Consider the following 16,065-nt stretch of genomic DNA (forward strand, 5'->3'; position numbering starts at 1 on the left):
GAGTATGATAGCCCCCTCGTTCATTTTAACCATACTAAGCTGGGGTCCCTTATGAACGAAGTTATGACAGCCCTGGGTCTCACAATAGTTAATAACTTGGCACCAACCTTAGATAGGCTACTACCAACATATTTAGGGAGGGGGTTTGAAACAACAGTCGACTATGTGTTGGTATCAAATCCTCTTGTTAATAGAGTAAGGAACTTTGAGGTGCTACCTAACATATTAAGTGATCATTTTGCCCTCAGGTTTGAATTGCATCTGACACACTCACACTCACCCCCACAGATTATAGCTAATGCACTAAGACAGAACACTATACATATAGACAGGATAAATGGGCTCTCTATGTGATGGGACAAGATAAACCCTGGGCAAATCACTAAAAAGCTGATCAGAGTAGCCTACCCATATATCCTGAGATGCCTTGATTTAACAACCACAGATGAGGAAGTCCTTAACAACTTTGCCGTAATTCTACTAAAAACAAAGGAATTACTGACAGCAAAGCCCAAAATAGATCAATTTAGGAAGGCAGGAAAGAGTATACGATTGCGCGGAAAAAGAGAAAGGGAGAATTAAAACAAGCCCTGTGGGATCAACTACACAAAAGTGCCCTAGAGAAAAACAGCGGGGCCTTTTGGAGAGTGGTGAAATCCCCGTTTCTAGCAGATGATAACCTCCCCAAAATTGAAGTTGCAATTGAGGAATCAGTCTGGGTCTCACATTTTACGAAAATATTTCAGAAGAACGCTGTTCAAATAGGCACGGACGCTCCCTCCCCTGCAGTCTTACACCCTATTCCCCTGGATTTCGACATATCTGAGGTGCTCCTGGCCCTAAACGCTAGTAAGAATGGGAAAGCCCCGGGACCCGACGGGGTCCCAGCGGACCTTTTTAAGCATAACACTGATCTTTGGGCCCCAATACTGACCAGGGTGTGTAATGCAGTTACAGAGAAAGGGCTGTTGGACTCCTGGACCAAATCTATCATGGTCCCAATTTTTAAAAAAGGAGTCCAGCAAGAGGTATCTTGCTACCACCCTATCTCACTGCTGGATTCGCTGGGCAAGGTAGTGGGTAGAGTCGTGCTGGAGCGTCTCCAGTCGTGGGCAGAGGACGGGCGGGTCCTCTCCAACCTCCAATTCGGTTTTAGGGAGGGTTTTGGCACAATAGAACAGGCTTTAAACCTTTCCATGATGCTGGGGAAATATGTTAAGGCAAAGCAGGGCAAGCTATACATGGTCTACGTAGACTTGTCCGCTGCGTTTGACTGTGTCTCCCATGCAAAGCTTTGACTGTCCTGGGACAAATAGGAGTAGATGCTCCCCTTGTAGATTTGTTGAGGGAGCTATATTCCAAGGCCTCCGCGAGGGTACGTTTCGGCACAAAGGGCGAGCTAACGGCGTCGTTTGGAGTGGAGCGTGGCGTTCATCATGGTTGTGTCCTGGCCCCCTTCTTGTTCTGTTTCGGCACAAAGGGCGAGCTATCGGCGTCGTTTGGAGTGGAGCGTGGCGTTCATCATGGTTGTGTCCTGGCCCCCTTCTTGTTCTGTTTCGGCACAAAGGGCGAGCTATCGGCGTCGTTTGGAGTGGAGCGTGGCGTTCATCATGGTTGTGTCCTGGCCCCCTTCTTGTTCTCCCTCTACACAAATGGCCTGGAGGTGGAGATGCTGAGGGGGGCCCAGGACCTACCCCAAGAGCGAAAGCGCCCGATTCCCGCTCTGCTCTATGCAGACGACGCCGTGATACTGGCTCGTACCCCACACGAACTGTAGAAGGCCTTGGATAGGTACAAACACTTCATGGGGAGCCTTGATTTACATATAAATACAAACAATACATATGTAATGACAGCAGAAACAGGGAAAAAACGAGTTAAAGATATTTTCCTCAGTAATCAGAAACTTGCATCAACGGCCCATTACCCCTATTTGGGCATTTTAATATACCAGAAATTGAATTGGAAAGCCGCGGTTGAGGCAAGAAAACAACTTTTTATGAGAGCCATCACCACCCTCATAAACTTCTCACAAAGGTTGGGAAAAAGGCCTCCCGCGGAACTGCTAAAAATCTATTGTGCTAAATGCCAGTCAATAGCCCTATACGGGGCTGGAGTGTGGGGGCACGCTAACATTAGCTCCTTACAGGTGGCAGAAAACATTTTTTAAGGTTTCTACTAGCGGCACCCAAACGAATTTCCACATTAGCTTGTCACTTGGAACTAGGGATACCATATTTAGGGGACTTGGCAAAAATCCAACCACTTTTACTTTGGCGTCGAATATGGATTTCTAAAAAGAACCTAATAACAAAGGAAATTATGGCAGATTGCATGGAATTAGATTATTCACTGAATATTAGTTGGCTCCTCTATGTGAATTTTTTTTTTATTGACTTAGGGCTTGAGTCTTATTATATAACACCCGAGAAGATTCGTGAAATCTCGAAGAAGGACCTGAAAGCAAAGGCACTGAGCCATCTGGAAGGCTTAAGGCTTGCTAGTGAAGCAACGAAACCTTCTGCCCAACATGTAATTGCTGTTCAGATTACCCTGTCTATCCAGCCCTATCTAACATATGAGTTTAAAGTATTTGAGCGACTTCTTCTGACGAGATTTAGATTAAATCTCTTCCATCTTTTAGTAGCTTTGCCAACGAGAAATAGCTGGGATTCGATTTTTATGCCTTGCCCTTGCGATGAAACATCAGAGCAGACGACGATACAGACTGTTCTGTTCTGCAAGTTTTATCATGTTCATCGGAGACTTTGGTTGTTACCTCTGTTAAAACAGTGGGGTTTTAGGCAATGTCGCCCAGCGATGTTGCGATTACAGTTTCTAGAGTCCGAATGTATTTGTTACCATGTCGTCAACTTTTTGAAATGTATTTTTAAACACAGAATTAACCTGTAGAGCATTTTTACGATTTATGAACTGGATACGTTTTTATCATTCTCCAAATATTGATCGTCCATGCTAGTGTGGAATGATTATTTTTTAATTTGTAATGATTGTGTATTAATTGTTAAAAGCTTTTATATTTGATTACAACACTGTTTTTATGGTTTTCTATTTTGTAAAACCGAATAAAGAAATATTCATTCAAGTCAGACAAGACGGTACACTGAGACACAAGGGGATCAAACAAATTTACAGATGGATGAAAGCACAGATGGGCAATTGGTTCTGGAAGATTCAACCTACATGTCTACTTAGGGCCTTATTTATGAAGGCCTTGTGACACTTTTGTGCCACAGTTGCGTCACTTTTTGTGACGCAGCAGCGCTGTGAACTATGTGCCGCTTTGCGCCATATTTACTAGGTGATACTTGTAAAGCCCTGTGCCACATTATACTTGTGTCAGGTATAATGTATGCAGGGTGGGTGTTCCCTTGTAGAAAAGGGTTGCAGAAGTGTCGAGAATTCACTGCGACACTTCTAGGACGACAGTGCATCAAAACGTTACACCTGCTTCATTGCAGGTGTAAGGGAGACGCAGTGCTGTAGGCACAGGCCCACCCCATGCATTGCTGAAGTTGTGTCATACTTGTGACACAACTCCAGCAATGTGTGACTTTTGCGTTAACAGATACGTCAAGGTTCCTGGCGTATCTGTCATTCCTTGTGACATGGAGCGCCGTACATTAAATATGGCACATCCATCGTGTCGCAAGGAGGGTGCAGTTAAAACTGTTGCATCTCTGTTCTATCGCAGCGATGCAACCGTTTGATAAATAAGGCCCTAAGTATTTAGCCCATTTGCAGAGGAAATATTTGCTAATTTGCTTAATTGAGTCTCAAATGTTATTATAGAAAGCTTTGAGGCACTGATATTAAAAAAGAAATATGAAAATAACATTCTAATAAATAAAACCTTATAGAATCACATTAGAAGAGATGAAAAGAGTGTAGCATATGTGCCCGCTCAAACTTTAACCCCCCTCCTTAGAGTAGGCACTTTTACTGGATGATGGGGGACTTCAGGACCGCCCAATCGCTGCCCTCTTTGGAATCATCACCCATTGGTCGCAATACAATGAGCTCTGTATGTCCATACCGCTCTGGCTACATATATATAACACTGCACATCAGTACTTGCCTCTCGCTGGGACTAGAATATACCCATTTAGGCTTTTCAGATCGATTTACATACATATACATTAAATAACTTGCATTTAGTCCTGGGTTTCAGTTTACAAGTATTGTTATTAAGCGTGGTAGTTCAATTGGGTGAAATGAAGCAAACACAAACTAGTACTCCCAAAATGCAGTGATTTATTAAATGAAAACTCTGAGCCAGCAACGTGGCAGTCAGTATATATAGGGACTTTCGGAACCCCTTGATGCCAACCTGTCCTTTGCATGCAGAACTGTTCTAAGTTCCATTTTCTACATAGAACTTTTAGTTGGTGTTTACGGCGTTGAGGCCTTCACTTTTTTTTACTTTCTTTTTCTGAAAAGTATTTCCTAGTGCCTCATGCCTTGTAGCAAACTTGCTAAATAAAATACAAACGTTTTATTTTATTGTTTAGTCTTGTGTTCTCCTACCACTCTACGCGTCAACAGTCCCACGCAATACATCCTTGTACATGGCCAACTAAGTAGGAGCAACTGAATCACATTGAAAGAGCTTATTCATAAAATCAGGCAGAAAGACCAATTACATTCAAATGCATACAGGCTCTGTGTTTTAAGTCCAAGAGGATTTGGCATTAATAAATGCTACAAACAATATTCATAATACCAAACCTATGTAAAATAGAAAAGATCAATAGAAAAACAAAGCAAAGCAAATTAATGAAAATGGAACAGCCAAAGGGGTGGGAAAGAAAAGGGAGGGCGGTTTATAGGACAATAGAGCAAAACAAAAAGAAAGGAAGAAAGGGAGAACCCCTGAAAAAAATACCGGAAAAATAATGTTTTATTGCTTTCAATGTGTGTCAATATTTAAATGTATTTGTTTTCAATTCTGTATTTTTACAAACAACGTTGAGGCCAAATAACAAGAATTACTTACCGACATGTTTAAATTATAATGGCTTGCTGGAGAAAGCTGCCCATGTTTTTTGAAAGGGTTAATATACTTTTTAGGTTTTTCCTCAGGCCTTGAATAGAAAAACATATTAAGTTATTAAAGGGAAACCTTCTACGGAAACATGCAAAACCTGTGTGCTTGACTTAGTAATCCACTTCTGTAACAAAATAAATGTGCAGCAGGTATGATTGGAAGAAGACTAGAGTTTCCCCTGACTGGATGCCTAAAAGTTTAAGAATTAGGATGGATTTAACTCACATCAATGTTTCTTGTAACTGAATTTATTTTCTACTCACAAAAGTAATCTTCTGAAGACTGATTTTCCCAAGTAAACCTAAAGCTAACTTTTGTCATGGTCTGAGTACATTACGCTTTCTCACATATCTGATCATATCTATACGATTTTCAAGACTGGTGAGGCCTCTGTGCGGCTAGCAGAGTCTTGGGTCAGAGGAGGATAGCAAGGCCTGAGTAGCAGTATTCAGAATTCATTCAGCATGTCTTCATTGGAGTATTTATTCCTAGTACTCATTTGCTCAACACTAATAAACACATTAGTAAAATAAAATTACCACCACAGAGCACAAGTATTTTAAAAGATGGTTATCGATTTGCAATTTAATTTCTTCATAAAATGTGTTTTTTTCCTCCAATAATTTCTCTGTATAAATGAAGTTTAGCATAATTAAATCCCATTTAGACAAATTCAGGTAGATGTGTGGTAGTTCTAATAATAGTCAAGTAACATTTTTATGTTGTCACTTCAACTTCATAGAGAAGTAAAAATCAACAGATGAAGGACTGGTAACAAGTGTTACTTTTTTTTAATATTCCTTCAGTACCATGAGGTTTAGAATAATTGTATCCCCTTCTGTCAAATCCAAGTAGATTTGTGATAGTTGTGATTGATTTGAGAAGGAAATGAAAATCAGCAGCTGAGAGACTGCAAACCAGAGCGGCCATAGCTGCCTATAATGACATGCTGCTCTTCCTAAGGTTGGGTTAGTATGTGCAAGGATCTGCCTGTACTAGACTGATATGGCTGCTACAATGTGTATGTTTGTCAGTGTGACCTCCTTCTGACTTCTATGCGCCCTCTCTTTGCCCTGAACTATACTTTGAGAGCCTCTAGAGGATTTGAATGCATAACCCATGCTTGCACTTGAATAATAATATCATCATGTATCAGCTAAACAAGGCATTTAGTGAAACTGTACTACTCTGTTTACATTATAAAAAGGTCATGTGTTACAAGTCAATCGTTGCAATGTGCAGCTGTTTGTCATCAGGGTATAGGTGTCACAAGGTGCGCTTACCACGAGACTTCTGACACAGGTTACCAATACCGCGTCTCCCTGATCCTGTTTCACCTGGTCCTCTCATTACAATTGACTTGAGTGTAACAACATCGCTAATGCTGAGGTTCCGCTGACAGCCTTCGCACAAAGACAAGGAGATGACAGCGGAGGCCTTCTCGAGTCCGGCGCCCTACCTGAAGCTGTGGATCCCAGATGTTGCGTTCATGCTGGAAGCGATGGCGGACAGGTTGTGGGCAATGGGCGGGATCTGCATGGCTGGGTTCTTGGGGTAATCCAAACTACTGCTGGACTCCTTCAGCGTGGCCTGTGGGACTGCCTTGGTTGGAGATGCCCCGGTGTCAAAGAAGCTGTTGAGATTGGACGATCGATCACTTGTTCCTGTTCTCTCCGATTCATTTTTTAGAAGTTTAATTTTAAATGGCTTTGCTTCTTTGAGTTTTGGCTCACTGTTGAAATCCTAAATAGAAATAAGGGCATTTGTTTGCAGAACCTACTGAGGACATTATGCACAGGTGTAGTACCACAACTTGATTAGCAGAAGATCAATTAGATCCCACCATTCTGCCCCTCCCAAACAGACAAAGAAACAGACATAATGAGGAACATTTTTCCTTAGATCTATACATTTCCACATAAACCAGTCAATTAAAAGTCCAGTTTATCTAAAATTCAGCATCAGCCTGCTAAATACCTAGATAACGAGGAGGGCAATGATGAGAAAATAAACCGGTTTGCTGTTTTTCATAGCTTTTTGATAGTTGCCTTTCAGAATATTTTGTACTAGTGTACTTTTATTGAGTTTTTAAAACTTTTGATGTGTTCAACTTTTCGTTGTAGAATATTTCCACACCTTTTTGGAAGAGATGAGTTTTGGCAAAGTTACAGGAGAAACCCTGTTACTCAAAGAATAGCTGTATCCTTATAATTAATTTAGACTGTAACGACAGGGAGGTAAATGAAAGTGTTAGTGAAAGTGTTACTTGATATTAATAAGCAACGCAGGTGATCACATTATACAGGGTATGCTGTGCCAAATGGACTGTGTAGCTCCTTTGTAAAAAATGGCCCTCCCGCAGAATCGAACAAAAACTACTCTAGTAGAACAGTAGCTTCATTCATATGGATTGCACCCTTTCTTTGACAACTGCTCTGCTTGTAACTCACTCTAAGCAAGACGTTTTTTTAATATTATTTATCGGACTAGTTATTGGTCTTGTTAATTATTAGGAAATCACAGAATGTACTGGTGCATTTTGTGAAGGATAAGGACTTGGGGGGAAACAGTAAAAATAGAATGGACAGAGCCACGCACGTTCTGACAACGCACCCGCTACTACACTTGCCTTAACCATGCATACGTGTGGTCAAGGTAGTGCATGGTCTAGCTGCTGCTGGTCAGAAGCAGGAAGGATTTGAAGAGAATGCGGTGTGGTAAGTGAGGCTGGATTTTGGGGGTAGTTTGTTAGGATTGGGGGTAGTTTTCAGGTCTGGGGGTTGAGGGTAATTTTTAGGATTCAGGGGGTTGGGGTAGTTTTTAAGGCTTAGGGGAGGGTGAGGTACCTTTTAGGGCTGGGGTAGAGTAGTTTTTATTTATTTGGGGTTAGGTGTTTAGGTCTCAGAGCAGTGGAAGGGGTTGTGGTAGTTTTAGGGACAGTGCAGGGGGGTTGTGGGGTTGGGGTAGTGTATGTTAAGGGGCAGGCTTTTAGGCCACAGGGCAGGGGGAGGGATAGTTTTTAGGGCTTAGGGGAGGGCGAGTAGTTTTTAGGGCTCAGGGGTCGTTGTTTTTTAAATTAGGGGTTAGGGTTTTAGGCCTCAGGGCAATTGAAGGGGTTGAGGTAGTTTTAGGAACAACACAGGGGTGGGTGTGGTCAGGGTAGTGTATATTAAGGGGCAGGGTTTTAGGCCTCAGGGGAGGGGAATGGGTCGTTTTCAGGGAAGGTTTTGAACCTCAGGGTGGGGGAGGGGCAAGTGGGGGGGGGCAGGGGGGGTCGGAGTAGTGGCGACAATAGCCACACATACCCCTTACCATTCATGCCGTTACCACAAAAGTGTGTAGTAAAGACATGAGTGGTAAAGGAATGCGTGGTTAGGACGCATTTGTGGTTTGGGCTGCGCAGTAGAAGCACACGTGGTTTAGCCATGTGTGCCTCTATCATACAACCTGACTTGGGGCCTCATTTACGAATAAATTATGCAGTGCGGCGCTGCAAGCCATTTTGCTGCGCCGAGCTGCCTCATTTTAAAAGCACAGGGATGCGTTGTTTAAAAACAATACGATGCATCCATGTGCTTTTCCCTTTGCTGGCGCACAATTGGCTGCAATGCGCCAGCGCAGGCACAATTGCGTCATGTTGCAAGAGTGTCTGCATTGCGGGATGATTGTTTTTGTGGAGGAAGGAGCAGCTTCCTGCACAAAAACAATAATTTATGGCATTTTCCTTTTTCTATGTGTGCTGCATTCTGTAGCATGCATAAAAAAACGATGAGAAATAAAAGTATTTCTCCCCGTTGCGCCACTTCTATGCTTCTCCTGGGGAGGCGCAGGATTTGGACGCATTACCATGTTTACAACACCTTGTAAATCTGGGAAAACCTGGAAGCCCAATGAACTCCACCTCAGCCCCAGATATTGCCACCGCCTTCCCCGACAGCTACAAATTCATCCACAAAGACCACGTCAACCAGCCGGGAGGATGCATCGCAAACAACCACTCACCCGACATGGAAGACCTCCATTTCCTGATCCAGACCAACCTGAACGCACCATCCTCTACAGACCCCCCTGGACCCTACCCTCCCTTCAGCAAAGCCATAACTAACTTCATCGCACACCACGCCCTCGCCTCAAAGGACTGCATCCTCTTCAGCTACCTCAATTTCCACCTGGACAACCTCGCAGACCACAATTCCTCATCTCTACTGGAAAACCTCACCACCATTGGACTCATACAACTGGTCACACCACCAACCCACTCAGCAGGACACACGCTTGACCACACTTTCTCCACAAGCAATCTCATCTTCGTCAGCCACACGTCAGGGTCACAATGGACTAACCACCACTTCGTACACTCCTTCTTCACCATACCCACCATACGCCACCAGGCTCACTGTGATCCTATAACAAGCTGGAACAAGGTCACCGAAGACCAGTTCACCACTTCCCTCAGTAAGACCCCACCACCGACATCCACGGATGCCAACACCTCAACACGCAACCTCCACTGCAGGATCCCTGACTGCGCCAACACACTGGCTCCCATCAGGAAACCCTCAGGCAAACAGCCCTCCAAGAATGCCAGATGGTTCTTCCCCACCCTCCACGAGTCTTGGCGCACTTGCAGGTGGCTTAAGAAAAGATAGAGGAGCACCAACATCACGGCAGACCACACAGCCTTCAAATCCGCCATCACAGCACACCATCACCTCATCAGAACAACAAAGAAAGCAACCATCCAGGAATGCATCAACGCCAATGCATACAATAGCAAATAACTTTTTGCAGTGCTCAAAGAATTTGCTATGCCCAGCACAGAGACAGCAGATATTCTCCTGTCTCACAACCTCTGCGACAACCTCGCCACCTTCTTCCACCGCAAGATCAAGGAGATCTACGACAGCTTCACAACCCAAGACGCACCAACCCACCCACAACCACTGCACCCAATGGCTCCTGACCCCAGCAGGTCTTGATCAACTGGCCTACCCTCACCTCAGACAACACCCACAGGATCATAAAACGCATCCACTCTGGAGCCCCCTTGGATCCCTGCCCTCACTGCACCTTCAACAGAGTTGGTACCTCCATCCCACCCGAACCCAGTTCCACTGAGTCCGAAACCTTCCAGGAAGACTGGAAGCATGCTGGGTCAGGTGAAGAAATCCTCTGCTGACCTAACGGACCTCAAGAACTACAGACCCATCTCTCTGCTCCCCTTACCACACAAATTCATTGAGAAAGCCATCAATGCCCAACTCTCACAGTTCATCAAAATGAACATCTTGGACTTCTCCCATTCGGGCTTCAGAAGCAACCACTGCACCGAGACTGCTCTCCTCACTGCTACAGATGACATCCGCACCCTCCTCGACCAAGGGTAAACTACTGCCCTCATCCTGCTGGACCTCTCGCCCGCCTTCAACACCATCTCCCACCAAACCCTCGGCACAAGACTCCACAACGTCAGCATCCACAACAAAGCAGAGAGTCAGACTTCCACCGTTCAACTCAGAACCCACAGAGTTGAGCTGCGGAGTGCCTCCGGGATCCTCCCTAAGGTTCAACCTCTTTAACATCTACATGGCCCTCCTTGCAGCCATCGTCAGAAGCCACGGATTCAACATTGTCTCCTATGTGGACGGCAGCCAGCTGATTCTCTCTTTCACAGACCAACCCCCAGCGCCAAGAGCAACTTTCACAACGGGATGAAGGTAGTCGCCACCTGGATGATGAACAGCTGCCTCAAGCTTAACTCAGACAAGACCAAAGTTCTCATCCTGGGCTCCTCCCCCTCCACCTGGGACAACTCCTGGTGACCCATCAGTGCTCAGAACCCCCACACCCACGGATCACACACAAAACTTCTGCATCAACCTGGACTCCTCACTCTCGATGAACTGCCAAACAATGCTGTGTCATCCTCAAGCTTCCACACGCTCCGCCTGCTTCATAAGATCTTCAAGTGGATCCCCACCGAGTCCAGGAAAGTTTTCACCCATGCACTCGTCAGCAGCAGAATTGACTACGGCAACACACTCTACGCTGGCACCCGCCAGAAACTCCAGAAAATAAACTGCCAAGCATCCAGAATGCCTCTGCCAGACTCATCCTGAACATCCCACTCTGCAGCCACATTATCTGCCACCTGAGAGACCTTCACTGGCTACATGTCAACAAAATAATCACCTTCAGGCTCCTCATGCAAGCCTACAAAGCCCTCCACAATGCCGGACCTGCATACCTCACCAACCGCCTCTCCTTGATTGATTGATTGATTGATTTTAATGCTTATATAGTGCATGCTGTCAACCTTCCACACTCCCACCAGGCATCTCCGCCTTGCCCAACTGGCCCTGGCCACCATCCCATGGATGGTGGATGATCCTTCTCCTACCTCACTGTGAAAACCTGGAACTCCCTACCCCTGCAAATCAGGCAAGCACCATCGCTGCCGAGATTCAGGAAGCACCTCAAGACCTGGCAAGATTCAGGAAGCACCTCAAGTCCTGGCTCTTACACTGAACAGGAGATCCACCCCCCCACTCAGCACCTTGAAACCCTCACAGGAAATTAGTTGCACTTTATAAGATTACTGATTGATTGGGAATGTGTCAGGTTTCATGAATGTTGCATGGGAACACTCACAGCAACACCCATGGAATGTCTCTTTCATGCAGAATAACCCAGGATGTCTTTACATGGCTTTGTAAATATGGGAAGGCTCACTGTGCCACCAGTGCATCAAAAATGGTGACGCAACCATGGCGCAATGGCTTTGTATATGAGGCCCTTGATAGCCAAGGGACAAATTTTGGGTTCATATTCAAACTCATAACAAACTGCTTTCTTCGCTGGTGGCACCTTCATCCTTTGTGCATTTTAGGACAGGGCATTAGGATTTTGATATTGTGTTTACTAAAGGTCGCCAAAGACCCTTTCTCCACAGAATACTTTAGGAAGCATATAAAAAACAGACTGCTCCATAATGACAAGAATCATGTTAAGGTGTGGGGCCCCATAACACTGGGGCAGCACATGGAAGAGGACAATGCAACTGAGACTAACTAATATTAATTTCTGCCACTGGTTACAGGTGATCAGCTCTGGCCTTCATCTTTGGGGATCCAGACATATTTTTCAAGGTCAGCATTTGACCAGAGAAAGAGAGTGAAATCTAAAAGAGAAAGAAAGAGAAAGCTGGCAAAACAATGACAAACATAGAAAGTAGCGATGAAAAAGAACTTACAACAGGAACCATAGTGTGGTGGAAGAAAAAGGAATGAGATGGAATCAACATTAGACAGCCTTGGTATTCAGCAATCTCACAACATGTCATCTTTGTAGAAGGTTTCTAAGAATAACTTTGGGCCCCTCCCATTATGTTTTCCCCCACAAATTAAGCACTGATCATGATGGGGTGGTGGGAGAGATCACCCATAGATATCATGTCTCCTTCTTGTGCTTCCTACAAAATCTATATTCCTACCTTATTCTTCCGGGGGGGTTCCACTCTGTGCTGAGACTACTTCATGATCCATAGAAGAAAACCATAGGTAGGGCTGTCTTTAAATGACACGCCTCCACACCTTACTGTATCAACATCCAATCCCTTATTCTGTATATTCCACTGTATGCATTTTAGCGGGTGGCAAGACTTTCAGGGAGAAGCAATACCACCTTGAAAAGTTAGGAATTCCTTACCACCTCTAAAACCAGCACAGGTAGATGGAGAAGCTCAACTGATGTGAATGTTGTACTGGATGATGTGTGAACTGCATTCTGTGGAACTATGTTTCATATTATGGTAGTATGGTATAAGAAAGCAACTAATGATAAAGTGACTGGAGAGCAGAGGCATGTCAAGTGCCAACGAGATTCAATTGTGATAAAATAGACAAAAATGTATTTTTATTCTGCATTAGACTTCTTTCAGTCCAGTGTACAAATTACTTACATGGGCTACCATCATTTGCCTTTCTTCCAGAGTATCCTCTTTATCCTTTTTGTGGAATTTGGATTTTTTTGGCAGAAAATGATTGTCTCTGGCATCTTTCTGTATTTTGACACTGAGTTCTTGTGGAAACCTAATTGAACACAAACAAAAAGAGCTTTGCATTAGCAGTGTACTCATTTAACCAATACAAGTTAAAGGAATTTCTACATAATTGTGTAAGTTAGATTTTAATACTGTGGTGCACTGGATTAATTTTTGTCTAATATGGACAAGTTAAGTTTCAAATTTTTTATTGAGAATCAACAAAAGACAAAAACAATAGCATCACCTGGAGATAGCCTAGGGTCGGCAGACATTCTCTAAAATTTAAATAACAGCCATCTCTGCAGGGGTCTACTGCAGACCCCTGCAGCCCCTGGAGCAAAGGGAGCCTCAACCCTTGAGGTGCTCCCCTACTAAGGTCATGGCAAATGAAGATTTGTGAGATATGGAAGACTCAAGGGCCCCATATCACGTTCTGCAGGAGAGCCCCATTATTTTGCGTTATCTCTCTACATCTCCAAGTAGTGGTAGGCTAGCTCGGAGGGTGATGGGTGTGGATTGAGGATGGCACACTGGCAAAACTAATATTCTGCATCCATTGTCACAGTTCCACAACTGTACAGCTTATCAAACTGAATTGTCTAGGAGCAATGTATTCCTTTGCTGTGGGCCCAAGCAGCTGCCTCCTTGGATATGATTAGTGTAAAGCCAACCTAATTTTGTGCTACTCAATTTTCATAGGGCCTTGTCAGTAAATGAGACAAGCAAGCCTCTGGCTGGGATTCTGGATCTTTTTTGTGTTGACCATAGCACCTCATGGATGCCATCTTGTGGTCAGGGGCTAACTCTGGCTTGCACTGTGATCTCCCCGGTACTGCCCTTTCCACCCTTGGTCTAGGGTGTCAAGAGAGCAGTAGCAAGAAAAGAAAGCAAGCAAGGCTGTGAGAGACGTGTTCACTTTCAGAGGTATCCACTCCTTGCTCTTTTTATAATCCCTTATCTGGAAATAGGAGCTAAGGGTCGGATAAGCATTCAAGACATTGATGTAATTGGGTTGAGATGATGCCTAGCATTTTGTTGAATTAATAACCACATAGAACACCGTTTGCAACATGGGCCTTTATTTTCAGGCGTTCAGCTGGAGGCTGAGAGGTGGATTAGGGCAATTCTTGGTAATGAATAAGACTTATTATTGCTATTTTGAACAGATCATTGATAACTTGTGTTGGACCTGGCCCTTTTTGAAGGGTTATCCCCAAATGCTTTGCCTTCCTTCTGTATTTTTCTGACCTGTTTTTGTTGGCTTGAGGACTTCAGGCACGTTACCACTGCTAATCAGTGCGAAAGTGCATGTGCTCTCTCATTTACACATGGTATGATTGGTTTACATTAGTTTGGCATATTTAATGTACATATAAGTCCCTTGTACAGTGGTATCTCATATACCCAGGGCCTGTGAATTAAATGCTACTAGTGGGCCTGCAGCACTGCTTGCGACACCCACAGAAGTAGCTTTTCAAACCTGTTTCAGGCCTGCCACTGCAGGGCCGGCATGCACAGTTTACTGCCACATTGACTTGGCATTTAAAACTACTGCTAATCCTTAAACTCTCCTTTTACTACATATAGATCACCCCTAAGGTGGGCCTAGGTAGCACTATGGGAAGGGTGCTGTGCAAGTAAAAGATAGGACATGAGCCTTCATTGTGTGGCATGCTCTGGTGGTGACAAACAGCCTATTTTGTTTCACACTACTGTGAGACCTGCTCCTTCCATCGGCTAACTTTGAGAATCCCCTTTCACGTGTGTAAGTGGTAACTCCTGATCTGAAAGGAGCAGCACTGCCATGTTTGGTATGTTTAGAATGGTAGTGAAAAATGCATGCTAACAGGTGTTGGTGAATTCTTTATTACTATTTTAGAAATGCCACTTTTAGAAAGTGGGCTTTTCTCTGTGCTGATAACGCTGGTGTTTCGTAGCCTGACTACAATCCACACCTAGGGCAGAGTAACAGGTGTGACTTGTGCATACTTTCCAGACAGCCACAACACAGGAAAGGCTTGGTGTGACAAGAGAGGTATCTGCATACTGATAGTCTTCTTGGGCTGGGAGAGAGGGAGGTGAGGGGCACTTACATTTGTATAAGATGTGTCCTGTCCTCACATTGAGGGCTCCATTACCTCCTACTGATGTCTGGAGCCGGGGGGGGGGGGGGGGTTGGAATGAGGTGTAGTGCACTTCTAAGATTTCTTTTTAAGTTACCTCCCCATCAAAGACATTTTGAGTATAAGTACAAAGGCTCTGAACCCATGTTTTGAGACGCTGAGTGGACTTGTAACCAGACACTGCTTGCTCTACATTATACACCAGAGGATTGCTCTGCTGTCAGAAAGAACCACCATTTTAGACTACTTGCTTTGTTGGGCTAATCTGCTGCCTGCTAGGATGTTGAGGGAACTGCCACTCTAACAAGTGACCCTGTGTGCTGGACTGCCTACCTACTTACCACTGAATGCTCCCCAGTTGTTCTCCAGGGACTGGGTGGTTTGCCCGCTCCCTGTTTCTGCCACAATTTTATGCTCAGTGGTCATTGGGAAACTTCCTGTAGATGGACTACATTGATGGCAACCTGAAACCTGCAATTTAAATCTGTTTACTTAACATGTGGTGAGTGCTTCAAGATTCCTTTAATCATTGGCTGAATACAAGCGCAGGGCGAGCGCTTCAGTCTTCCCTGTGTTACCCTGTCACAACTAGTGCATGGTGGGCACTGTGGGAGGCCTCCTATGGTTTCGTACAACATTTGTCAAGTGCTGGGTACATTCCTGCCCTCAGCGCGTGGTGAGCGTACTTGTTCCCAAGGATCCCTTTACTGCCATGAGCAGAGCAAACCTTCTGTACTGATCAGCAGGGGCTCAGAGCCTGCACACTGCCTCAACCAAGAAGCTGCCAGTCACGCCAGCAGCCCCTTCTGCACACAGAGTGGCTCCAGTTG

The 16,065-nt window shown here is 44.6% G+C and overlaps 1 protein-coding gene across 1 annotated transcript in view; it reads right to left on the bottom strand.

Moving 5' to 3' along the window:
• CDKL2 (cyclin dependent kinase like 2) overlaps positions 1 to 16,065 on the bottom strand; it is a 522,774-nt gene that overhangs the window by 74,397 nt on the left and 432,312 nt on the right. Inside the window, exons 8-10 of the mRNA XM_078677465.1 lie at positions 13,029 to 13,158; positions 6,528 to 6,811; positions 5,018 to 5,105 (exon numbers count right to left, since the gene is read on the bottom strand). Of these exons, the coding sequence (XP_078533591.1) occupies positions 5,018 to 5,105; positions 6,528 to 6,811; positions 13,029 to 13,158 (502 nt within the window). The remainder of the gene's footprint in view (positions 1 to 5,017; positions 5,106 to 6,527; positions 6,812 to 13,028; positions 13,159 to 16,065) is intronic.

This window comes from Lissotriton helveticus, chromosome 2_1, assembly GCF_964261635.1.
Source record: "Lissotriton helveticus chromosome 2_1, aLisHel1.1, whole genome shotgun sequence".
Classification (NCBI taxonomy): domain Eukaryota; kingdom Metazoa; phylum Chordata; class Amphibia; order Caudata; family Salamandridae; genus Lissotriton; species Lissotriton helveticus.